Source organism: Mobula hypostoma, chromosome 22 (genome assembly GCF_963921235.1).
Source record: "Mobula hypostoma chromosome 22, sMobHyp1.1, whole genome shotgun sequence".
In the NCBI taxonomy this organism is placed as follows: domain Eukaryota; kingdom Metazoa; phylum Chordata; class Chondrichthyes; order Myliobatiformes; family Myliobatidae; genus Mobula; species Mobula hypostoma.
This window is the reverse complement of record NC_086118.1, coordinates 56,490,561-56,517,304: the sequence shown is the minus strand read 5'-3', so window position 1 is coordinate 56,517,304 and position 26,744 is coordinate 56,490,561. Positions and strand designations below refer to the sequence as shown.

The following is a 26,744-nucleotide window of genomic DNA, read 5'->3' as shown; positions in this document are numbered from 1 at the left end:
GTAAATTTTCTTATCAAAGTATATATGTCACCAAATACAACACTGAGATTCATTTTCTTGTGGGCATAGTCAATAAATCTATAGAATGATAACCATAACAGAATCAATAAAACACTGTCCGTCTAGGGCATTCAACCAAAGTGCAGAATACAACAAACATTGCAAATACAAAAGAAATAATATTTATGATTTGTTTATTAAATCAGCAATAAATCTTGACAACATGAGATGAAGAGTTCTTGAAAGTGGCTCTATTGGTTATGGGAACATTTCAGTACTGGAGTAAATTAAGTTACCCCTTTGGTTCAGGAGTCTGATGTTTGAAGCGTAATAACTGATTCTGAACCTGCTGGTGTGAATTCTGAGGCACCTGTGCCGTCTTCCTGATGGCACCAGTGAGAAGAGAGTACGTCCTGAGTGGTGGGCATCCCTGAAGATAGATGCTGCTTTCCTGCAACAGTGTTTCAAGTAGATGTGCTGAACGATTGGGAAGGCTGTCCCCTTGATGGACTGGGTTGTATCCACTACTTTTTGTAGGATTTTACATTCAAGGGCATTGGTGGTTCCATCCCAGGCTGTGATGTGCCAGTCAATATACCCCTACACATCTATAAAAGTTTGTCAAAATTTTAGATGTCATGCGAAATCTCTGCCATCTCCTAAAGAAGTAGAGCTTTTGCTGTGCTTTCTTCGTAATCGTACTTATGTGCTAGGCCCCAGGACAGATCCTCTGAAATGATAACACAGAAATTAAAAGTTGGTAACCCTCTGCACCTCTGGTCCTCTGCTGAGGACTGTCTCATGGGCTTCTGGTTTCCTTCTCTTGAAGTCTATAATCAGCTTAGCTTGCTCCTTGATCAGCAGTTTTTGAGATACTCAAGCCCCCCTTTCTGGCACCAACAATCATTCCACGGTCAAAGTTGTGTAGATCACATTTCTTCCCCATTCTGATGTTTAGTCAACCGAACCTCTTGATCGTGTCTGCATGCTTTGATGCATTGAGTTGCTGCCTCTTCATTGGCTGATACAGGTATTTGCAGTAATGAGCTGGTGTACCTTAAAGTGGCTACTAAGTGTACATTACGAGAATCAGAATCAGGTTTATCATCACCGGCATGTGTTGTGAAATTTGTTAACTTGGCAGCAGTTCAATGCAATACCTAATATAGAAGGAAAAATAAATTGATACATTACAGTATATGTATATTGAATAGATTAAAAATCGCACAAAAGCAGAAATAATATATATTTTAAAAGTGTGGTAGTGTTCACAGGTTCAATGTCCATTTAAGAAATGGATGGCAGAGGGGAAGAAATTTTTGTAAGCTTCCATATGCAGTTGAAAAGTCCGTCTTTATTTTTATAAAATTTTATTCAGTGATACAGTGCAGAATAGAGCTTTCCAGCCCTTTTGAGCCACACTGTCCTGACGTCCCTGATTTAGCCATAACCTAATCATGGGATAATTTACAATGACCAATTAACCTACCCAGAAAAGTTGGAAATTGTGAACAAAAAGTCAATTTGCTAGTTGGGGTGCAGAGCTTGTGTTAGATTTCCACCATCTTCGGTGATCGAGTAAAACAAAAGAACCAATTACAAAATCAGCAGATCAATATTGGGATCAGGAGCATCAACAGTGGTAAAGGCTGTAAAAAGAAAACACTAGGGAATAGACTTGTCGCTCAATTGATCCTTACTGGTGTGATTAAATCAAAGGAAATCAAGGAAATCAAAATCTAAAAAGCCAGACAAGGATCAGTTCACTTGAATGAAAGATACTATTACATAATGGTGTGCCAGATGAGGTTCAAGGAGAAATTGTAAAAAAATAAATTCAGTAAAAGACGTTTAAATGTGAGAATCAGGCAGCCCTTTGCCACCGAATTGGTGTTAAAGATTCTCTCTTGCAAGTTATTGTAAGCATTTACTATTGAATAAATATAACTATTAACTATTGTAATCCCTCTGAATAAGTTTATTTACTGATGTAGAAGCAGAAAGGATCATCCTGTATAAAATTCACATTTTGCCAAGTTTGTTTTTCCCCCCTTAGTCAGGGAACCATTGGGACAAGGGTTTATTAACCAATTTTGAAAGCTTCATTGATTCATCATTGCATTAGTTGAAGTGTGAACCATCCATAAAGTGTGCTGCAGTTACTTAGCCAGGTTGCTTCAACAACACCTCACAAACTCTTAAGCTTCTGCCCAGAGTAGCTACACCAACCTGTGTATATTACCCTCTAAGTTGCAAACCATCCTTTCTGGGATTCTGTCACTGCTCCCTTAATATTGCTGTGATTAAATCCTGGAACTTTATCCTATTATGGGAGCACCTTCAAGACTAGTAGTAGTTATTTCTGATTACGTCGCTGAATTTTTTAAAAATCCCAAGAGAAAGGTATTACCTAAGTTATAAATTGATATTTGGAAATCTGAAACTTTTTGTTACATTGTCATTCCTTGTCTGGTTTCATATTTTCACAATAAAATCTCTGCTGTTATGTTGCATTGTGGTATTTATATGAAGTTAGATTCTGCAGGAGTTTGCATGAAAGAAATGAACAAGTCTGAAAATGTGAAAACCACAGTGTTTTTTATTAGTAGCGGTTTTTCACACGGGCAGGTGAATGATTCTGTTAATCTATTAAGATTTTCTCTAAAATAATATAGTACTGAATTTGAACTAACTGATGTGTCCTGGTGGTTTTATAAGAGTAATTAAAGATGAAAGACAAGAACTTGCATTTATATTGTTCCCTACATACACTAATTCCACAGCAAGTGGATTACTGAAATTCTATGGAAAATCAAGCTTTCCATTTGAGAAACAGGTTAGTATCAACCCATACAGTTGCTTGACAGTTCACACCAAACAGAACTGCTGTTCACCTTGTGTCAAATCTCTCAACAACTGTTCAAATCATTTGTACATATACTGATAATAGACAAAAGAGCTACTGGTTGTCTGCTCAGTTGGTGCAGTGTTTCATTGATTTTACTATGGTTATTTGATTTATTGAATATGCCTACAAGAAAACTGAATATCAGGGTTGTATATTGTGACCTATGTACTTTGATAATAAATTTACTTTGAACTTTGTTTTCCTGTGTTTAGGACTGCACTGGCTAGTTAATCAGCTTTTCAGTACCCATACATATTGTCCACAGTTCTAGCTCTCTTAGCCCAGGGTAAGAATACCAGAAGACGGTCAATTTTTACTGGATTATTGTCTTGCCAGATGTGTCCAAACAGCTTATTGAATGTGGCTGTAAAATTCCCATTTGTGTATTTCATTGGTTTCACTGGTTTACCTGAAGAAACAGTCGTTATAGGGTTTAAATTTATAATGTGTGAAATGGAACAGTAAGTGATTTGGTAATCAGTCAGAAGTGTGCCTGTCCAAATGTGATACAAATTCCAGTTCAGTTAAATTGGTTACTCATTCTTCATTTTGTTGGTGAAGACCATGAATGTCAACAATATTTCTTCTATAGATGTTTGACATTTATAGCACTCCAGATTTCAGATTTTCACTATTTGAAATTCATTTTTAGAGTGGCATTATTCAGATTGAGTACAGAATTTAACAATTGTGGGGCATTTCAACAAAAGTTTTAGTAGATTAGTTATAACCTTCTGATAGAGCATTACAGCATGGACACATGCCATTCGGTACATGTCCTGTCCTGTCCCCTCTATGTACCATTCAAGTGTTACTTAAATGAAATTATTGTACCTGCCTCAGCCACTTCCTTGGCAGCTTATTCCATATACCCATCTTCCTCTGAGGAAGAAGTTGCCACTCAGGTCTCCTTTAGAATCTTTCCCCTAAATCTATGCTCCCTTGTTTTGGATTCCCCTACCATGGGGGAAAAAAAAACTGTTGCCATCCACCTCATCCATGCCTCACACAAGTTTTATAAGGTTGTACCAGTCTCTTCTGCTTCAAGGAGTTGAGACCTAGCCTGGCCAACTTCTCCCTATCAGGTGGGCTCTCTAGTCCTGGCAGCATCCTCAAATCTAATCTTTTCTGCACTCTTTCCAGTTTAACCACACCTTTCCTGTAACAGAATAACCAAAACTCTATGCAATCTTGCAGGTGCAGCCTCCCCATTTATATAGTTGCAACGCAAAGTTCCAACTCCAGTATTCATTATCCTGACTGATGAAAACCAGTGTGTTAAATGCCTTTTCATCACCTTGTATAATCTATGATGATGCTTTCAACAAAGTATGCATTTCTACTCCTAAGCCCCTCTACTGTTCCACTCCCCAATGCTCTACCATTCATAGTACAACACCTATACCACTTTGACTTTCAAACTAATAGCTGAACTTTATTATTTTGCAGGAAGACCTTTAAAGTGAATGATATGCTGGCCAAAGTAGAGAAGATGAGGGGAGAGCAGGAATCTCCCAGGTACGTTGGTTTCAAAGTGGTTTAAAATGTTCTGTAGCTTAACGTGGCTATTTTGTTCATTTACTAATTTCGGTAGAATTTTTCCCGCACAACAGAACATTGATCTTTGAGTCTTTGTAATTAATGTATCTTCACCATCAAATTGCTGAAGATATATGCGGAAATAGAGGTGGGAGTGGACAGTGCTGGGTGTCTGGGTATGGAGGTGGGAGTGGACAGTGCTGGGTGTTTGGGGGTGGAGGTGGGAGTGGACAGTACTGGGTGTTTGGGGATGGAGGTGGGAGTGGACACTGTTCGGTGTTTGGGGATGGAGGTGGGAGTGGACAGTGCTGGGTGTTTGGGGATGGAGGTGGGAGTGGACACTTGGGTGTTTGGGGATGGGAGTGGGAGTGGACAGTGCTGGGTGTTTGGGGATGGAGGTGGGAGTGGACAGTGCTGGGTGTTTGGGGATGGAGGTGGGAGTGGACAGTGCTGGGTGTTTGGGGGTGGAGGTGGGAGTGGACACTGTTGGGTGTTTGGGGATGGAGGTGGGAGTGGACAGTGCTGGGTGTTTGGGGGTGGAGGTGGGAGTGGACAGTGCTGGGTGTTTGGGGATGGAGGTAGGAGTGGACAGTGCTGGGTGTTTGGGGATGGAGGTAGGAGTGGACAGTGCTGGGTGTTTGGGGGTGGAGGTGGGAGTGGACAGTGCTGGGTGTTTGGGGATGGAGGTGGGAGTGGACAGTGCTGGGTGTTTGGGGGTGGAGGTGGGAGTGGACAGGACAGTGCTGGGTGTTTGGCGAGGGAGGTAGGAGTGGACAGTGCTGGGTGTTTGGGGGTGGAGGTGGGAGTGGACAGGACAGTGCTGGGTGTTTGGGGATGGAGGTAGGAGTGGACAGTGCTGGGTGTTTGGGGATGGAGGTGGGAGTGGGAGTGGACAGTGCTGGGTGTTTGGGGGTGGAGGTGGGAGTGGACAGTGCTGGGTGTTTGGGGATGGAGGTGGGAGTGGACAGTGCTGGGTGTTTGGGGATGGAGGTAGGAGTGGACAGTGCTGGGTGTTTGGGGATGGAGGTGGGAGTGGACAGTGCTGGGTGTTTGGGGGTGGAGGTGGGAGTGGACAGGACAGTGCTGGGTGTTTGGGGATGGAGGTAGGAGTGGACAGTGCTGGGTGTTTGGGGATGGAGGTGGGAGTGGACAGTGCTGGGTGTTTGGGGGTGGAGGTGGGAGTGGACAGTGCTGGGTGTTTGGGGATGGAGGTGGGAGTGGACAGTGTTGGGTGTTTGGGGATGGAGGTAGGAGTGGACAGTGCTGGGTGTTTGGGGGTGGAGGTGGGAGTGGACAGTGCTGGGTGTTTGGGGGTGGAGGTGGGAGTGGACAGTGCTGGGTGTTTGGGGATGGAGGTGGGAGTGGACAGTGCTGGGTGTTTGGGGGTGGAGGTGGGAGTGGACAGTGGGTGTTTGGGGATGGAGGTGGGAGTGGACAGTGCTGGGTGTTTGGGGATGGAGGTGGGAGTGGACAGTGCTGGGTGTTTGGGGATGGAGGTAGGAGTGGACAGTGCTGGGTGTTTGGGGATGGAGGTGGGAGTGGACAGTGCTGGGTGTTTGGGGGTGGAGGTGGGAGTGGACAGTGCTGGGTGTTTGGGGATGGAGGTGGGAGTGGACAGTGCTGGGTGTTTGGGGGTGGAGGTGGGAGTGGACAGTGTTGGGTGTTTGGGGATGGAGGTGGGAGTGGACAGTGCTGGGTGTTTGGGGGTGGAGGTGGGAGTGGACAGTGCTGGGTGTTTGGGGATGGAGGTGGGAGTGGACAGTGTTGGGTGTTTGGGGATGGAGGTGGGAGTGGACAGTGCTGGGTGTTTGGGGGTGGAGGTGGGAGTGGACAGTGCTGGGTGTTTGGGGATGGAGGTGGGAGTGGACAGTGCTGGGTGTTTGGGGATGGAGGTGGGAGTGGACACTGTTGGGTGTTTGGGGATGGAGGTGGGAGTGGACAGTGCTGGGTGTTTGGGGGTGGAGGTGGGAGTGGACAGTACTGGGTGTTTGGGGATGGAGGTGGGAGTGGACACTGTTGGGTGTTTGGGGATGGAGGTGGGAGTGGACAGGACAGTGCTGGGTGTTTGGGGATGGAGGTGGGAGTGGACACTGTTGGGTGTTTGGGGATGGAGGTGGGAGTGGACAGGACAGTGCTGGGTGTTTGGGGATGGAGGTAGGAGTGGACAGTGCTGGGTGTTTGGGGATGGAGGTGGGAGTGGACAGTGTTGGGTGTTTGGGGATGGAGGTGGGAGTGGACAGTGCTGGGTGTTTGGGGGTGGAGGTGGGAGTGGACAGTGCTGGGTGTTTGGGGATGGAGGTGGGAGTGGACAGTGCTGGGTGTTTGGGGGTGGAGGTGGGAGTGGACAGTGCTGGGTGTTTGGGGGTGGACTGTTTCAGGATGAGAGAAGAATCTGAAGGCACTATCTAAGCATTGATTTGGCAGATATATAAAATAGCAAAATATGTTTAATTTGGCAAATTTATATGCACCACAATTAGTGTTAATGTAGTTGGAATTTGAAAATTGGGAATATTATCCTTTCTTAGACTTTACTTGCACAACACTATTAAAGCTTGAAGCATTCTGGAATTCGGAGTTAAATTCTAGCACCACTTGAAAGGGTTGCATGGTTTCCTCCGGGTGCTCCCAGAGCCATATGGGTTAGTAGGTTAATTGGTCATTGTAAATTGTCCTGTGATTATGCTATGGTTAAATAGGTGGATTTCTAAGTGGTGCAGCTTTTTGTGCTAGAGGGGCCTGTCTGCGCTGTATCTCAAAATAAGTAAATCAATGGTTATGCATTACTGCATTAGTAGAAATTATATTTTAAATAGTTAAGTTCTTCTACCACTGGAGTCTCTTAATTTCATTGATATCTGGGACTGACACAGATAAGTATCAACTTCAGCATCTTTGAGGTAATTGTAGAACATTCTCAAAGCAGCTACAAATATATCCATAATTGAAAAATTAGTTCCTTAGGTGTCAAGGCTAATGTGTGCCTGCTACTTGGTGTATGTGGAGTGGAGAATACATTATCTTGGATTGCAGTAATGAAAATTCGATTATTGTCACAAAACTAGATGATTTGCTGTAGGAAAGACAATGTCCCAGTGAAATTTGATGTCTTAGTGATTTATAGAAAGAAGCAAGAGTAGGAAATTTGGCCCTTTTTTTTTTCTGCTCCACCATTCAAAAAGATTATTGTTTTTCAATTTAGTGTCACTTTCCCACATTACTCCCTATTCCCTGATTCCCCGAATATCTAAAAATCTGTCTCGAATATACTGTGACTGAACTTCCACAGCCATCTTGGGTAGGGAATTCTTGATTCATTACCCTTTGGGAGTGGAAGCATCTGGCTTAAATAGCTAAATCATATCCATTTTAAACACTTCAGCCAGGGCAAACATTGACTCTACTTAAACCCCTATGAATTGTCTCGTGGAGTCACATAATCTCTTGATCTCCTGAAAGAAAGTAAGGGTTCAGCTTGCTTTAACTCTCTGCAATCAATCAACTTTGCACTCTTTCCTCTTTTGCAAGTTTAATCTTCCGTCAGTACACCTGTGTGTGTATATATCTCGGTGATGCCTCATTTGTTCTGTAGTTCTGGGAGTGTTTTTATAATGAAGACCAATGAAACAGTTTCCTCTTTGATTCTATCTGAACTGCCATGTTCACTATTTCTGGAAGCCTTGACGAAAGCTAATTCCTTGGATATCATAACTTTCCTACTCACTCTGCCACTTTCAAAGGTTAATTGAATTGATTTTTAACAATGAATTGTTCTTTTTGACTTGCTGCCTGATGTGCTGCTAGTGTTTAGGGCAGCAGTGGAGATACTCTCATCTGTTTGTCCTTGGCCCTTTCCATAAATTCCAGAAACTAATTTTGGTCTTGGTGTTGGCAGTGTCAGGATGTTCTTCATCATGCCATTAGCTTCCCCTCAGTTTGCGCTACTGTCAGCCACGTGAGTCCTGGAATACTGTAATGAATATTGTCCCACACAGATGTAGAAGTATTCTTTATTGTGTTTTCTCTAACAGTTTTGTTAGGGCTGTTAGCCCTGAGCTGAACCCCCAAACCTGGAGGACCGGTGGACTACTCTTAGTCAGGCCCATGCCCTTTGAGCTGTTTGGCATGGGTGACCCTCCCAAGAGCCAAAGCATAAAGCCCTGATTCCAGGCAGCATAGCTCTCTGAGTCATTGAGGCATGCAAGCCTTCAAACCATAACAAAGTTGTGGTCCTCTTGAAGGTTCCTTTTGACTGTAATGATTAAATTGTGTAAATGGAGGTCTGCGGATTGAGCAATGCAAATTTATGGCCTTCCTGGAATCTGTATATTCCAAATAAACATGCGCAGAGGAATTTGAATCTGAGTCAGTTTTAATATCACTGGCATATGTCGTGAAATATATACATTAGTTAAAATAAGTAGTGCAAAAAAAAACAAATAAAAATTAGTGAGGTAGTATTCACCCGTTCATGTCTCATATCTGACCATGTTTGTTTTTGTATGGTGGTGGAAGTGGATCCATAATATTAGGCTGTGCAATTGCAGTACCATCTGTTAAGTTCTTTTTCAAAGGTTAATAGATGTCTTACAAGGATTGTGTGACTATTTCAAGTAATGAACTACTGTTTTTGCACATATTGGTGAGCTTCAAGGGAATTAATTTTTTTTTAATTTCTCTCCAGTTTAACAGCTCATTTGCAACTTACGTTTACTGGTTTCTTCTATAAAAATGGTATGTATGTTATTCTTGGGTATTGCAACTTCACCGAGAATATAATCAGAGTATATTCAGCTATGATGTGTAGCTATACTACTTGTTAAGTGGTATTGACCACAGATTCTACTAGAATATTCTCTCCTTGAAATCCCAATGTGCTCTTCATTGTGTAATCTCCAGTTCATTTTTGTTCTGTGGAGGCATTAGTAAGACAGAGGACGATAAATAGTTCATGGTTGGAACTAACACAGTTCTTTATGATTATTTTGTTTCAAACTTAGAATAACATTCTCACCATAATATATGCTATAAATTAGACCATGATCTGTTGACATATATTGAGATGTGAGCCATTCATTGGCATAAAGAAAAAACACATATACGGTTAATTCAAATTACTTAATGTAACATATACTGTTAATTCAAATCAGATTGATGTAGCTCTGGCAAATGTTTGCTGCTCAATGCAGTGAGCCATAAAAAAGGATTCCAAATTGGTGCTGAGTTAACTCCATTGCGTCCTTGGCATAGCTGATCTTGATCCTGGTATGGGTGGAAAAATAACCACAATTGGGGTTCTTGATTACTACCCCATAAGAGGAGGCTTGTTCGTCCAATTGCATATTCTGCCATTTACATGATGTACAAGCTATGTAAGTGACATGTCCCCCTAAGATCTTAGGGAAAAGAAGCTTGCAGAAAGGGAGTGGAGAAGATGGCGAGGAAAGGAATAATTGGGGCTAAAAACATAAGAAATAGGAACAAGATTGGACCAATTTCTTGCTTGCCAGTTAGTCAGATAATGGTGAATTGAGAGGAATACATGCTAAAATATCAACAATGAATTACAGTTCTGGTTAGGTAAACATCAATTACAGTTGTCAGTTAATATTAAAGGAATAATATATCCCATGAGTTAAATAAAGTGCACTACAGTGGCTTAGGAAATTGTTTACAATTCCTCCCAATTACTTTTATGCTGCTAGAGGTTGAGTATGGAATTAATATGTGGTTTTAATAGCTTTACAGTTTTTCTTCAGCTTTTTGCGTTCTAAATAAGTCTGCCTTGTACTTATCAGAACAAGCAAAAAAAGTTTACATCTAGATAACTTGTGTTACCTACACAAGTCTTAGGCACCCCAGCCAAGATTTTTTTCACAGTGCTGTAAAACAGCTGGACTGCCTAAGGCTACACAGTACTGTGTTTGTCAACATGGAGCAGAGAGTGACTTTGTAAATCTGATGGGTAAAGGATGTTTGGAATGGCAAGGGTGGAGTGCCACATGAGGGGTGCAGGACAGGTGGCAGAGAAGGTGTAATGGGCAGGGGGTGGGACAGATGCAGATACAAGGCAATCTCCCCTCCCTCCCCCCCACCTCCTCCTCCCCCCCTCCCCATATCAGAATCAGGTTTACCATCTCTCACATGTCATGAAATTTGTTTTTATTCTGCAGCAGTACAGTGCCATACATAAAATTACTACAGTGCTATGCAAAAGTCTTAGGCATCCTAGCTATATCTATGTATCTAAGACTTTTGCACAATACTGTAAATTTTGGTACTTCTGGGGAAAATAGAAAGAGAAATGAAATTTAGTTGGCTACTTTCTGTACTCTCACACCTGAATGTAAAAACCCTTCGGTGAGTATGCGAAATGTGAATGGACAGAACAACGTGGGATGAGAAATTTAAAGATGAGAGGTTCATACACTGGATAAAATGATTGATGGACACAGCTAACATGTACAGGCTTCTTTTTAACATTTAAGCACACAAAAAAACCTGCCTATCTGCTGTGTTTCCACCATTAAGTTGTATGCACATATTTAGAGGAACATTTTGTGTGTTTCTGTTCTGACCAAAGTTTGCAAAACATTCTCTTCCAGCAAGAGGCAAGGACAACTGTTACACAGGTACTGAGGCAGATGCTGGTTCTGTTGCCTGATAGTTAATTAATCACAGATGACCACACTGCATTCCTTTGATTTATGTGGCTTGACTACTCATCAGAAAACACTTCAGAGTTTGCTCTCTGCGTTGTGTCCTTTTGATAGTAATTGGCTCCCAGTTGTATGATTAAGCAGCTTCATTACTTCTGATGGTTTTTTTCTTGGAAGTTCTATCCCTTTTACTGAAAAGGTTTTAGCTACCAAAATAACATTCAGGAAATGTAATCAACTATGTAGTCAAATGCAGTTAAACTGTTCCTGGGTCATTTCAGGGCACAATGATTAATCCTTTATAGCTCAATATTAATTAACACAGTAGCCCTCTACACTTCTTGCTCAACAGTCACATGTCACAGCTAAACTGGTGCATTTCTGGCCTCCCAGGTCACAGCATCATCTGGATAAAGGGATGTACAGGAAACCTATTGAGTGCCTGTGTATTGCTTCAGTTCAGCTAGGAGATGCAAAAGGGGCTGACTGGGATCTTGCCCCTATATTTTTTTGTTGTGTGGGAAAATCTTGATACACTTTGATGGCTTGGCAAAGATAGAATTTGCTGTGGAATGGCAAATACAACCTCATGCTCTCATGGCATGAAACATTAATATCTTGTTTTGACTAACCGGTATGTTTTTGTTTTATTTGAATAGTCTAAGCTAAATTTATTAATTTTGCTTTGTCAGATATTCTGATAGAATAATAAAATTAATCAAAGCTGTGATAGTTTATTGCTTTGGTTCAGCACCAAAACTATATCTTACTGATTTTTTTTTACTGTTTAATATATTTCATGACACTTTGTATTTTGTCCAGAAAAGCCATCTCAAAACTCAGAGAACGAACAAAATTCAGTGTCCCTGGAGGTGCTACTTGTTAAAGTCTGTCACAAAAAACGTAAGGTAGAGTACACAGACCTTTTTAAATTATCCTATATGGTTGCTTAAGATGTTTACAATTGTATTTTGTGTTCATGGACAATGTAATCGCCGATAATCCTGGAGAAGGGACTTGGTGCTGCTATACATTCACGTGGGAGAACCTAACAAAAGATGGATTAGTTTGCTTTATTTAAATTTTGGCAGAGTAGGGAAAGACTTTCCATTGGGAATTAAATGAATGGAAGAGTCTATGCATTCTATTGGAGTAGGTTTGAAGCCTTGGTTATTATTTACTCTGCTTATGTTCTTTTGGGCAACTATATCTATTCTTTTGAAGATCTTGTTCTGTTAGCAGTTGGAGTATTTTAAATTTCAATAGCCGGACAGAATTAGATGTCCACATTGCCACTTGTTTTGTAGTGTAGTAAGTGAAACTTTGGTTTTTGCATAATGATGTAGAAAGAAGCCTTAGAAGTGTGGGGAAGAAAGGCCATTGAAACAGTTGAATGTCATTGGGCTTAGGACACTGGCTTGAAGAACTGTTAAACACGAGATTCTGCGGATGCTGGAAATCCAAAGCATCACACAAAATGCTGAAGGAACTCAGCAGGTCAGGCAGCATCTATGGAGGGGAATAAACCTCCGTAGATTTATTCTATAGATGTTTATGGAGGAAGGGTCCTGAAGAAGTGTTGGTACGCAACTGACTGTCAGTTCCACTCCATAGATGCTGCCTGACCTGTTGAGTTCCTCTAGCACTTTATATTGTTGAGGAACTGATGTTCTGGATTGGCATTTGACCTCCAGCTGGCACAATCTTACTGCTTTGTGTTGAGGTACTGTATGGCTGCAACCATTTGAGTGTTTTCTCCCTTGATTTCAGGTTTACCAAAACTACTCAGACCCTCAAGTGTTTTTGGAATTTGGCTCATTAAACCCCTGATTAGATCAGAGCTGAGAGTTCATGAGTTGAGTGGTCTTGGCAAATTCCAAATTGTTAGTGGGCAGGTTATTGGTAAATAAATGATGCTAAAATCATCATTAGCGCATCCCTTGTTTTACTATCTTAATGTAAAACCTTTTTATCAATATTATTGGTCATTCCATTATGTTGAGGAAAATGTGTCTTTATAGTTGATTGCTTTCTTCTATTTCAGCTACCTTTTTGACCATTCTGATGACAAGCTTTTTAGTTAAAATTATTTCATGTTTGCTGAACCAATTGAATATTACTGAAATAGACCTCTTGGTTATCAGTGTCCCTCTGGTATTTCTCCCCCCGTAAGTGTGTTGAAGGTGAAATACAAGCTAACAAGGACAATTTTATTGTTACCATTCAATGGAAGGTGCACTTTTCTAATAGAAGCATTTGGTGTCCAACATATAACATGGATAACCATAAGCTGTATTTCAACTAGCAGTGCAGTCAAGAAGGGGAATCAAATGGACAAAAATATTTCATGAAAGTAAATGTCATGGTGTATATTTAAAAAAAAAGTAGTTAACTTCAGGGCAAAGCAATTCAGTTGTTAATAAATTAATAACTTTGGATTCATGAATGGGGGTGTAAATATCATTGACAGTGGAGTAGTTAAAGACTGGGAACCAATGTACAGAACTGAATCTGTATGCTTTTGTAAAATTGTTTTCAGTGGGATTCCATGATTGAGACCAGGTTCTCTGATGTAAATAATATTAATGAAAGGCAAAAAGCAAGGATAATGTACCCAAGCTAGCTATCCATAAAACACCAGGAAGTGAGCTGTCATGACGATGTAAGGAAATGGACCGAGTGAAAGGACAAAAGAATGACTGGATGAGGAAGTATAAGCATTCCTCATTTTAATTAGAGTAGCAAAATAAAATATTTGAAATATATACCAGTGATCTGAAAATGCTGATATCTAAACCTAGGAAGGCAAATGAAATGTTGACTTTTATTCCAAGAGAGTTGAGTACAAGAATAATTAATGTAATTATACCAGGCTTTGAAACCACACCCAAAAAAGGAGATGCTTTTGGAAAATGGGAAAGAGGGGCACAAAATAGTAGTAAAGCTATAAGATGTTTTTGCTTTAAGAAAAGTATTGAAAGTTTACTAAGACAATTGGCATAAATTTTGCATGTGTGGAAAGACAAAAGGCATCAAATAAGCCATGGCATTGATTTGCAGCATATATGCATCTAAGATGATTGACAAAGCACTTTACATAAGCTACTGGAAATATTTAACATACATTAAATTCCATTTCCATGTAATATTACATCTCAGGGCATGTGTAGGTAAGGATTGAAGTGTGGGGCAGGTAAACATGGAAGCGCCCTTTTTTTTTCCTGAGGCTTTGATATTTTTATATACTTGTATTTTAAAGTCAGTCTAGGGATGGGGCGAAAATTCATGTCCTTTCCTTTGGTTTTGCCTTCACTATAAGCAGTTTCATATTAAGTTTCATTAATGGTATAATACCTTACTTGTTTAAATCATGAAATCCTTACACAAGATCGTAAGGGAACTCCCGCCCCCAACCAGTTGTCCTTATATTAATCTCTTTTGATAGTTTACAAGCTTCTTTTCTTTTCAAGGATGTTAGTTGTCCAATCAAGCAAGTGCCTACAGGTAAAAAGCAGGTGCCTTTGAATCCAGACAACAGCCAGTCCAAACCAGGCAATTGCCCTTCCCTCGCAGTTCCCAGCAACGAGTTTGAACCTAGCAACAGCCATATGGTTAAATCCTATTCGCTGCTCTTCAGAGTGACACGTCCAGGCAGGAGGGAGGTCAATGGATTGACTAATGGAGAGATTAATGAAAATATTGGTAAGTATATCTTATTGAAGCTCTGCTAATTAGCATGTAGCTAATTGTAATGTCTTATGCAATTAAGTCCCAAGTCAATGCACGTGCATTGAGTTATAAAGAATATATTAACCTATAAAATGCAAGAAATCTGGTTCAGAAATTCTGACGTAAATTTGTTTTCAGATTTATTTGCACCAAATCAGCTTAATTTGAATTCTGTAGCAATGTAGATGTACAAATCTAATTTTATTAAAACATTTAATTTAACAAGAAATGTTTGTGTTGACTGGATTATTCTTTTGAAATTTGATTGTTTTTGGACGAGGAGCTATATATTAGAAGTTTTTAAACCATAACATTTTGGATCACCGAATTGGTGAGCTGGTGAAGCTAATCTGAATTCAGGAAATGTGTGAGCAAATAATTCTCATTACTTATAGTGTGTCTAACATTTCATAACCAGGTGTTTTTGCAGTGTAGGTACTTTGTATTATGGGGAAGGACTATAGCGACCAATTAATACACAAGATTTATAGTTAATGTAATAATATCAATTATCTTATAATTCTGATTGACATGGGTTGTTAGGGCAGATGACCAAGCTTGGTTAAAGGTGTGCTTTAAGGATTGTCTTCAAGGACAAAAAGATGATGGAGAAGTCAAGAAATTTTAAAAGAATTTCAGCATTCAGTTTGGCAGTTGACGGCCTTCAGTGGTGGAATAATTGGTTAAAATAAATAACTAAATTTTGTTTCTGTGATAGTTGAGGAATACACAGATCTTTGCAGTAGGAATTGGAAATACAATCTTCTAACTGAGGTGAGGGTGTTTCCGCTGACCCAAGTCTAACAGTTTAATGTGTGCATGAAATGTGCTGATGGCTTCATGCAAATATCACTGTTCTACATAAGAAATTTGCATTGGATTTAGTATCTACTGTATGTAATTATGTTACATGCTTTGTCTGTTGAAGGATAAAAATTAGTTTGTTTTTGAACATTTAATATTGACTCATCTTGGCCTAATTGAATGAATTTCCAGGACTCAAGTTATTTAAACACAGTAGTGTATCGTAAAGATTTCTGTAAGTGACTTGCATTGCTATTTCAAGTGTAACACTTAAATAATAGAACCAATGTTAAAGAACTTCTTGTGAGACATGAGACAGCAGATGGTTGAATCTAGAACAATGATTTGCTGAAGGAACTCAGTATGTCGAGCAGTATCTGGTGGGAAGAAAAGAGTTGATGTTTTTAATTCTCTCCTTACACACACACACACACACACACACACACACACACACACACACACCTCCTCCCCCCCCCCACCCCCGTGTTACTGTAGCTGTAATAGTGATAGACTAACCACTACACCATAGTGTCCCCACCTTTGCTCAAGGAGCTGATTCCAGGAGCACTGATCTGTAATGGAATTGAATTGTGTTGACAACAGGAATTCTGCAGATGCTGGAAATTCAAGCAACACACATCAAAGTTGCTGGTGAACGCAGCAGGCCAAGCAGCATCTGTAGGAAGAGGTGCAGTCAACGTTTCAGGCCGAGACCCTTCGTCAGGACTAACTGAAGGAAGACTAAGGGATTTGAAAGTTGGAGGGGGAGGGGGAGATCCAAAATGATAGGAGAAGACAGGAGGGGGAGGCATAGAGCCAAGAGCTGGACAGGTGATAGGCAAAAGGGGATACGAGAGGATCATGGGACGGGAGGTCCGGGAAGAAAGACGGGGGTGGGGGGGGACCCAGAGGATGGGCAAGAGGTATATTCAGAGGGACAGAGGGAGAAAAAGGAGAGTGAGAGAAAGAATGTGTGCATAAAAATGAGTAACAGATGGGGTACGAGGGGGAGGTGGGGCCTTAGCGGAAGTTAGAGAAGTCAAAGTTCATGCCATCAGGTTGGAGGCTACCCAGACGGAATATAAGGTGTTGTTCCTCCAACCTGAGTGTGGCTTCATCTTTACAGTAGAGGAGGCCATGGATAGACTTGTCAGAATGGGAATGGGATGTGGAATTAAAATGTGTGGCCACTGGGAGATCCTGCTTTCTCTGGCGGACAGAGCGTAGATGTTCAGCAAAGCGGTCTCCCAGTCTGCGTCGGGTCTCGCCAATATATAAAAGGCCACATCGGGAGCACCGGACGCAGTATATCACCCCAGTCGACTCACAGGTGAAGTGTTGCCTCACCTGGAAGGACTGTCTGGGGCCCTGAATGGTGGTAAGGGAGGAAGTGTAAGGGCATGTGTAGCACTTGTTCCGCTTACACGGATAAGTGCCAGGAGGGACATCTACGCTCTGTCCGCCAGAGAAAGCAGGATCTCCCAGTGGCCACACATTTTAATTCCACATCCCATTCCCATTCTGACATGTCTATCTACGGCCTCCTCTACTGTAAAGATGAAGCCACACTCAGGTTGGAGGAACAACACCTTATATTCCGTCTGGATAGCCTCCAACCTGATGGTATGAACATTCGCTTCTCTAACTTCCGCTAAGGCCCCACCTCCCCCTCATACCCCATCTGTTACTCATTTTTATGCACACATTCTTTCTCTCACTCGCCTTTTTCTCCCACTGTCCCTCTGAATATACCTCTTGCCCATCCTCTGGGTTCCCCCCCCCTTGTCTTTCTTCCCGGACCTCCTGTCCCATGATCCTCTCGTATCCCCTTTTGCCTATCACCTGTCCAGCTCTTGGCTCTATCCCTCCCCCTCCTGTCTTCTATCATTTTGGATCTCCCCCTCCCCCTCCAACTTTCAAATCCCTTACTTAGTCTTCCTTCAGTTAGTCCTGACGAAGGGTCTCGGCCTGAAATGTCGACTGCACCTGTTCCTACAGATGCTGCTTGGCCTGCTGCGTTCACCAGCAACTTTGATGTGTGTTGCTTGAATTGTGTTGACTTTATTTCTTACATCCTTCACATACATGAGGAGTAAAAATCTTTGTTACGTTCCTGTTTGAATGTGCAATCTTTAGCAAGTTGTAATAAGTAGTGTGTATAGCAAGATATACAGCAGAACAGTCAGTATAGCTTAGAAATACAATTGTGTCAACGTGAATTAATCAGTCTGGTCTGTTGGAAGAAACTGTTCTGGAGCCGGTTGGTCCTGGATTTAATGCTGCGGTACAGTTTCCTGGATGGTAGCAGCTGGAACAGTTTGTGGTTGGAATGACTCAGGTCCCCAATGATCCTTCGGGCCTTTTTTGTGAACCTGTCGCTGTAAATGTCCTAAATAATGGGAAGTTCACATCTACAGATGCTCTGGGCTGTCCGCACCACTCTCTGCAGAGTCTTGCAATTGAGGGGAGTATAGTTCCCATACCAGGCAGTGATACAGCCAGTCAGGATGCTCTCAATTGTGCCCTTGTAGAAAGTCCTTAGAATTTGGGGACTCATGCAGAACTACTTCAACTGTCTGAGGTGAAAGAGGCACTGTTGTCCTTTTTTCACCACATGGCCAGTATGTACAGACCAAGCGAGGTCCTCTGATGTGTATACGGAGGAACTTAAAGCTGTTCACCCTCTCAGCCCCAGATCCATTGATGCCAATAGGGGTGAGCCTGTCTCTGTTCCTCCTGTAGCCCACAACCAGCTCCTTTGTTTTTGTGACATTAAGGGAGAGGTTGTTTCTTGACACCACTGTGTCAGGGTGATTTCTTCTCTGTAGGCTGCCTCATTATTTGAGACAAGGCCAATCAATGTAGTATCGTCTGCAAATTTAATAAGCAGATTGGAGCTATGGGTGGCAAGTAAAGGGAACTGACTTGCACTTTAGAGCGGACATATTTCTTCCTAAATACAACATACAGTTGCAACAAAAAGTTTATGAATCTTTTGCAATTACCTGGTTTACCGCATTAATTATCATAAAATTTGGTCTGATCTTCATCTGGGTCACAATAACAGATAAAATCTGCCTAAACTAATAACACAGACAATTGTACTTTTAAAAATTGCTGGGGAACGCAGCAGGACAGGCAGCATCTCTAGGAAGAGGTGCAGTCGACGTTTCGGGCCGAGACCCTTCGTCACGACTAACTGAAAGAAGAGCTAGTAAGAGATTTGAAGTGAGAGGGGGAGGGGGGATCTGAAATGATGGGAGAAGACAGGAGGGGGAGGGATGGAGCCAAGAGCTGGACAGTTGATTGGCAAAAGGGATATGAAAGGATTATGGAACGGGAGGCCTTGGGAGAAAGAAAGGGGGAGGGGTGAAGCCCAGAGGATGGGCAAGGAGGATAGTGAGAGGGACAGAGGGAGAAAAGGTGCTAAAGCTGAGCAAGGTTTTATGCAGTGAAACATGGATTGCAAGTTTGGTTTCTTCAGTTGATGTTAAAGATTTTAAACCTGATACCGACAGGTAATTAAGAAACAGATAGGTTCCCATCCCTTCCCTTCAACATTATCAAGTAGGTGATGAACTGCTTTTTAGAGACCGAGATACAGTCTGGAAAGTGAATTGGAAACCAGTGAATCTCCACTCTTTCCAATTCAAGTGCCCAGATGGAAATTTAACTTAAAAATGTTGCACAACATATTTCTAGTAATCCACATTTCACCTTTTGGAAATATATAACTTAATTTTTCAATAGATGATTTAGTTTTATTAAACGCTATATTTGAGGATATACCTTATTTGAATAAGTCTTGGGATATTCCAAATTAGTTTGGTCAATCAAGCAATTTTGTCGCAAATGTACTACCATCCAGGCAATGTAGTCAATTTGCATGTAAGCAGAAAATGACTTCTGTGTTTATGGTTGGGGTTGTGGATGTTGTCTAGAAACCTTGAATATCTCTTCCATTGTTAGAATTGGCTGTGGGGAATCTTGCATCCGCCCGAGAGAGTAATACTTTGTCTGATAGACCCTGTCTGTTACAGCAGGACTAGGAGGCGGAACTATCTTTTGAATATAGTTCAGATATGTTCAAAAGATGTATCTTTTGGAAATGTGCTTTAGAGCCATTGTACACACTAAATTGCTGGACATTAATGCTAGGTGAGCTTTCCCCCCTAAGATTATTCTACAGATAAAGTTGGTATTGGGGGAGACAGAGAAACGGTTGGCTTTTCAGACTGGTGAGCTGTCATTGCCCATAAATCTGCATGTACGATGTACAGTTGTCTGGTGGTTGTAGATCCACTTTCAATAATTCGTGAAGTTCAAAGTTCAAATTTATTAAAGTATGTATGCCATATACAATCTTGAGTTTCATCTTGCAGGCTGTCACAAAACAAAGAAACACAATAGAATTCACAAAAAACTATACACAACGAAGACTGACAAACATCCAATGTGCAAAAGAGGACAGACCATGTAGATAGTTAATGAAAAGTAATTAAATATTACATGGCATGTGAGCTGCAGAGTCCCTGAAAATGAGTTTGCAGAGCGAGTTCATCCCTGAGGTGAGTGAACCTGGTCCAGGGCCTGAAGGTTGCCAGGCAACAATTGCTCCCAAACCTGGTGGCATGAGACCGGAGAGTTTCTACCCCATGGTGGTAGGAGAAGGGAGAGAGATCATTCAAATGCAGGCAGACAGCACTGAACATCAGTTTGTTTTCCATTCTTGGTACTTGATGGTTTAATCAGTGTAGAGTAATGGAGCAGAGCACAGGCTTATTTTCCGCTCTCAGGCCTCGACAGTGAGGGCCACCCTGGTTGTACATGCTTGTGAGCCAATTTCACCGATTCCTTTGGGAGGTCATACAATCTCTAGTTTGTTTAGATGGTTAAAAAATATATTTCTTAAAGGGAAATTACAGGCTGCGGATTGTAGTGATAATATATCCAGTTGAGCGTCTAGTAGTCGTGTGAGCTGTCTGCAAAATCTTGCCAGTGCCATCTTGGAAAAGGTTGAAAATGTATGGAAGCAAAAAAAGTCCTTCAATCTTCTTTCTCTAACAACTGATGCTTTTGGGCTTATATTGGAAGCAGAGGGCCTCTGTGAGACATTTCTATAACAATAGCTTGGTCTTAAGAGGCTAAATTTTAAGCTGTTCAGTTGAGGAAGATTTCAACAAACATATGCTTCTATTTCTGTGTTTCCATTGCTGTCAGAATTTCAGTGCTTAATCCATTTTAGTCTGTATGTGGATATTATTAGTTATCTTGCATTTGCAGATTTTGTGCAGCATAGATTTCTGGTTTATTGCTGACTTTATAATCACATTCCCTTAAACTTGTAAAATGGGTTGCTGAGATGCAAATATGACTCAAATCAACGTCAACATTAAAAAGGGTAGCTATGGAGAACAGGATGTTAAGTGTTTTTTTCTACTATAAAATGGTTTTAATTTACAGTAAGCATTTTGGTTTAATTCTATTTACACTGAGCATGGTCACACTAAACCTGAAGGAAAGTTTACACTTGTCCATGTGCTTAAAATAATTTATTGAAACAGATCCTGTTGCACAACAATCATTCAAATCATCACTCCTAATTCTTCTTCTTTTAGAAGTAACAGATGAGTTGCCAAGTCGACGGAAACGGAACTCGTCTCACAAAGATGATGGGGAGAAGACCTTTGTAGCTCAGATGACAGTTTTTGATAAGAACAGGTAAGCATGCTGCTGTCACTGGACTGTGCAGGTGAAAATTGCTAGTACAAAGGAGCAGAATTGGGTCATTTGGCCCATTGTGTCTGCTGCACCAGTCCATTGTGGCTGATCTACCATCCCTTTCAATCCTATTCTCCAGTTTACTCCCCGTAATCTTTGACACCTTTAATCAAGAACCTGTTAACCTCTGATTTAAATATACCCATGTTTCTCTTCGAAATTAGTGGCCAGGCAGAGCAAACAATGCTCAGGTGGATTTGAAACTGATTGAGGAATCTGTTGTGTCAAGCTTGAATTCCTCATTGTTTTAGTATCAATAGTGTTCAAAGATTTTGTTTTTTTGGCTAAATTGCTTGATTTTGGTTACTGAAATGGCCTGTTAATGACGAACGTGATCTTTTGATTTCTAGTAGAAGTGTGATCACTTGAGTGAAGTGTAATCTCTCAAGGGTTTGATTTCTAGGTGCAGCTAAATCAGAATAATCCAGAATTGATCTGACACTCACGTCTGCACCAATTCAGCAAAGTTACTTAGTGATTTTTTTTAATCTGGTGTTTTGGAAATATAAGCATGGCCCCATTACTCTTTGTCATAAAGTTTGCTCTTCACTTTCCCCTTCAGTACAGAGTCAGTTTAGTTCTGCTGATCTTGTACACAAACGTACTCAGGATTAGATGGGTGATTTGCTAATAAATGGGGTAAGTGACAAAGGTGATTGTTTCAATCATAATATCTCCGGTTTCCTCTAACTAAATTTATTTGGTTGAATACCAGAGACAGCTCATAAGATTTCTTCAAGGCATTCTTGTCTTTGGAACAAGTTCCTTCAAACTAAACATTTTTTGTTGGTAGGGATGTATGGTTTAGTTCCATCCATATTTAGATGAAGGAAAAGCCCATGTGATTCAAGGAAAGAGGCAGCTGAGCTTTAAGGCTGATGCGGTGACAGAAAGCCAAGGATTACAGCGTGCAGGAATTTTATTGATGCTTACAGTGGGGTCCTGTAAGTCTCGGCACTGTATGCCTTGCTTTTTATGGGGCATGTAATCCTACCTTTAAGGAATTTGACTGTCAGTGTAACTGATGATAAGGAAGAAACCCCTGGCACCAGCAATATGTTGGTGAGCTAGTTAGAATGGCTCAGAAGTGAGGAATGGAATTTGTCTCAAGCAAGAGTTCTTAACCTTTTTTATGCCATGGACCCCTACCGTTAACCAAGTGTTTTGTGGACCGCAGGCTGGGAGCCTCTGGTCTAGAGAAATGAGATACGTCGATGTATGATAATTAGATGTCCAATCTCTGAAAGCAGCAGGGTGAGCAGTTAAGGTGTTCAAGATACAGTTTTTGGCTGGGAATGTAGAAAACATGAGTGGGGTAGTTGTGCATTAAATATATAAATCTAGTTGGGCTGTGGTTATACTTCTGGTTACTGATCTTGTTGGAAAGATGTCTTTGAGAGGGTGGAGAGGAGACACATTGTCCCCAGTGATGGGGAATTGTAGTTATAAGGGAAGACAGTCTAGGTTGGAATTGTCCTCTTGGTACCAAAAAACGAGGAGGTTCTGCTCCGGTGTATAAAGTTACAAGAGGTTTAGATGGTAAGTAGTCTGCTGTTTATAAAACAAAAGTCAAAGTCAAGTTCTTTAGATGTACGTTTGCAAAACTTGCGACGTAACAGCACATAACATAATATAAGCAGCATTCACAGGGGAAAAAGAAACAAACTAAACATGAGCTATACACAACTTTTACATGAAAGAATGCAATTGGAACAAAAAGTCCACTTTAGTGCAAAGCGATCAAAGTGGTCATAGTGTTGTTATCCTGTAGTGATTAGGGTTCTGCTGGTTGTATGTATTTAAGTGTGTTGTCAACCATCATGGTATGGGCTTAGATCAGTAAAGAATAAGCCTGTGTTCTGGAGCTTACAATATGTAGTAATTGAACTGCTTCAGTACCAAACTACAGTTTTAGATTTTAAAAGTTGATTTTTCATTTTAATTTATCCCATAGAAATGAAACTCACCCTCTTCATTCTTCCTTTAGATTGTGTTTGAAGCAAGTTGTGGTATTCTGAATTTAAATGTTTATTTCCAGACGCTTGCAGCTCCTGGATGGAGAGTATGAAGTAGCCATGCAGGAAATGGATGAGTGCCCTGTTAGCAAAAAGAGAGCCACTTGGGAAACCATTCTTGATGGAAAGGTATATTTATAACCCTTGCCCCTTTCCCACAGAGACTCAACTTCTATACATTGTTGTATTGAACTATGGAACACTGTGATAAGAGAGTGGCTTTTTTTTAAAAGACCGTAGGGGTTAGGTAAATTTGCCATAACCTGCTATTACAGCTTAGTGGCCTATAACAGAAACATCAAATTTTCATACCATTGGAGACAAATGCACAGTGCTCTTCTAGGTGGTATGATGAAAATCTATTTTGGTTTAGATTCTGTATCTGATACCGCACTCATTTGAAAACTGTTGTCAATTATTTTTAGTGCCAAAGCTTACTGTTATTACTGTCTTGCTTTGTTTTCACAGCGGTTGCCTCCTTTCGAAACCTTTTCTCAGGGTCCTACACTCCAGTTCACTCTTCGATGGACAGGAGATGCTGCAGATAGATCCACTGCTCCAGTTGCTAAGCCTCTTGCAACTCGCAATACAGACACCACAGCTGCAGAGACTAAGCTCAACTCAGTGAAACCAGCTCAGACCCTCTGTAAGAACCACCAGCAAATATAAATCACTTTGAAAAATGTATTATTCTTGGAGTCATAGAGCAAGACAGCATCATCCCAATTTCTAGCTTTTGACTCGTAACCCTCCAAATCCCTCCCCTCATCTGAATGTCTGTCAAATATTGCACTTGTACCCTGCCCTATCCACTTCCTGTGGCAGCTCATTCTGGGTGCTCCGTACCCTCTGTATGAAGAAGTTACCTCTTGTGTCTCTTCTAAATCTCTTCCTCATCATGTCTGTGCTCTTAAGTTTTTGACTCCCCAACCCTGGGGAGTCCACCATATCCAATCCTCTCATGATTTTATAAATGCCAGCCTTTCGTTCTCCAGGGAATGAAGATTCAGGGAGCTCACCCTCTTCCTATAACTCAGACCCTCTAGTTCAAGCAGCATCTTTGTAAATCTCCTATAACAGGGTGACCAAAGCTGTACACAATACTCTTGAGTGGGCCCTCACCAATGACTTGTGTAACTACAGCAGTTCAGAACATCCTAAATGCAATTCCACAACACTTATCGGTGCCCTACCAGTCACTGTACAAGTCCTACATCATCTCATACTTAGTTGAATTCCTTTGCCATTCTTCAGCCCATCTCCCTGACTGATGAGGGTCCTTATGCAACATAACAACCCATATCTTGAATTTTGTGCCCTGATATATGAAGGAAGCTTTTCCTGTGCTTTCACCACCTTATCTATTTGTGTGGCCGCTGTCAGTGTGAACAATGTACTGAACCCTAGTGTGTCTCTCTGCATTGATGTTACTCTGCACCAGGGGTTCCCAACTTCTTTTTTATTATTCCACAGACCCCAAGTTGGGAACCCTTACTATGCACACTACCATTTACTATACCTAGTAACCCACTTTGAATTCCCAAAAATGCAGCATCTTGCATTTGTCAGGATTAAGCTGCACCTGCCAGGGTTATGCCCAACTTTCTGATCTCTATCCTGCTGCAACGGTAAGGGGCATCATGGTAGCGTAGTGGCTAAAGCGACCCTATTACAGCTCGAGGCATTCTGGAGTTTGGAGTTCAGTTGTGGTGTACCCTGTAAGTAATTTGTATAGCCTTCCTGTGAGTACATGGCTTTCTTCTGGGTGCTCTGGTTTCCTCCCACAGTCCAAAGAGATGCGTTGGTTGGTTGTTGGGCAGTGTGGCTCATTGGACTGAAAGGGCCTGTTCTGTGCTGCATTGCTAAATAAACCTTCCTTGTTATCATTAGGCTATAAGACAGAAGCAGAATTAAGCCATTCAGTCCATTAAGTTTGCTCCACCATTCCATCCTGGCTGATTCCAGATCCCGCTCAACCCATACATCTGCCTTCTCGTCATATCCTCTGATGCCCTGACTTATCAGGAAGCTATCAACTTCTGCTTTAAATATACCCACGGACTTAGCCTCCACTGCAGTCTGTGGCAGAGCATTCTACAGATTCACTACTGTCTAGCAAAAAAAAAAAAAAATCCTCCTTGCCTCCATTCTAAAAAGTCGCTCCTCAATTTTGAGGCTGTGCCCTCTAGTTCTGGATGCCCCCACCATAGGAAACATCCTTTCCACTTCCACCTTATCTAGGCCTTTCAACATTCAATAGGTTTCAATGAGATCACCTGTATTCTTCTAAATTCCAGCGAGTACAGGCCCAAAGCTGCCAAACGCTCCTTGTATGTTAACCCCATTATTTCCAGAACACCAATCTTCATGTCATCCCACCAATTTATTAATTACACCACCTACATTTTCATTCAAGTTGTATCACAGTAGACTGTATCTGAAGACAGAGGTTAGCTTTATTTGTCACGTGTACATCAAAGCACAGTGAAATGCATCGATTTGTGTCAACGATCAACACAGTCTGAGAAAGTGCTGGGGTCAGCCCCTAAGTGTCGCCATGCTTCTGGAGCCAGTATAGCATGCCCACACCTTTCCCTAACCTGTACATCTTTGTACTGTGAGAGGAAAACGGTGCCCCCAGAGGAAACCCATTCAGTTGTGGGGAGAACAAACAAACTCCTTACAGGCAGTGGCAAGAATTGAACCCCAATCACTGGCACTGTGAAAAATTAGGTTACGTATTATACTATTGTACTGCCCTGTACTTAGTCTATATTCTGTTCTAACCCGAGAGAACCTTCCTTGTTGTCCACAACACCAATTATCATATCATCTTACCAACAATCATTAAACTAGGATTTCAGTGTATCAGGTACCTGCTGAGAAAGTACATCTTATCAGCTTAGTACCTGAAAAATATTGAACTTCTGAATCCAAATCTTCAAATGCTTTTCAGGGCCATGGGTAGCATAATAGTTAACATGCTGTTACAGCTCAGGGAATCAAAGTTCAACTCCGGCACCATCTGTAAGGGGTTTGTACGTTCTCCCCGTGAATGTGTGAGTTTCCTGTGGGTGCTCCAGTTTCCTCCCACAGTCCAAAGATGTACTGGTTAGTAAGTTAGTAGGTCATTGTGAATTGTCCAGTGATTAGGCTAGTGATAAATAAGTGGTTTGCTGGGCATCGCGGCTCATTGGCCTGATCCACACTGTGTCTATAAATAATAAATCTCAGCTGATTAAACACCAGAGCAGAATTATTAGATTCAGCACTTGAGTAATACCTGAAATCTTGGCTGCTGATGGATGA

The 26,744-nt window shown here is 41.4% G+C and overlaps 1 protein-coding gene across 1 annotated transcript in view; it reads left to right on the top strand.

The window, feature by feature from the left end:
• Positions 1-26,744, top strand: part of LOC134336437 (polycomb protein Suz12-like) — a 65,626-nt gene that overhangs the window by 22,788 nt on the left and 16,094 nt on the right. Inside the window, exons 4-10 of the mRNA XM_063030667.1 lie at positions 4,358-4,426; positions 9,132-9,181; positions 11,929-12,014; positions 14,577-14,808; positions 21,258-21,360; positions 23,459-23,564; positions 23,904-24,081. Of these exons, the coding sequence (XP_062886737.1) occupies positions 4,358-4,426; positions 9,132-9,181; positions 11,929-12,014; positions 14,577-14,808; positions 21,258-21,360; positions 23,459-23,564; positions 23,904-24,081 (824 nt within the window). The remainder of the gene's footprint in view (positions 1-4,357; positions 4,427-9,131; positions 9,182-11,928; positions 12,015-14,576; positions 14,809-21,257; positions 21,361-23,458; positions 23,565-23,903; positions 24,082-26,744) is intronic.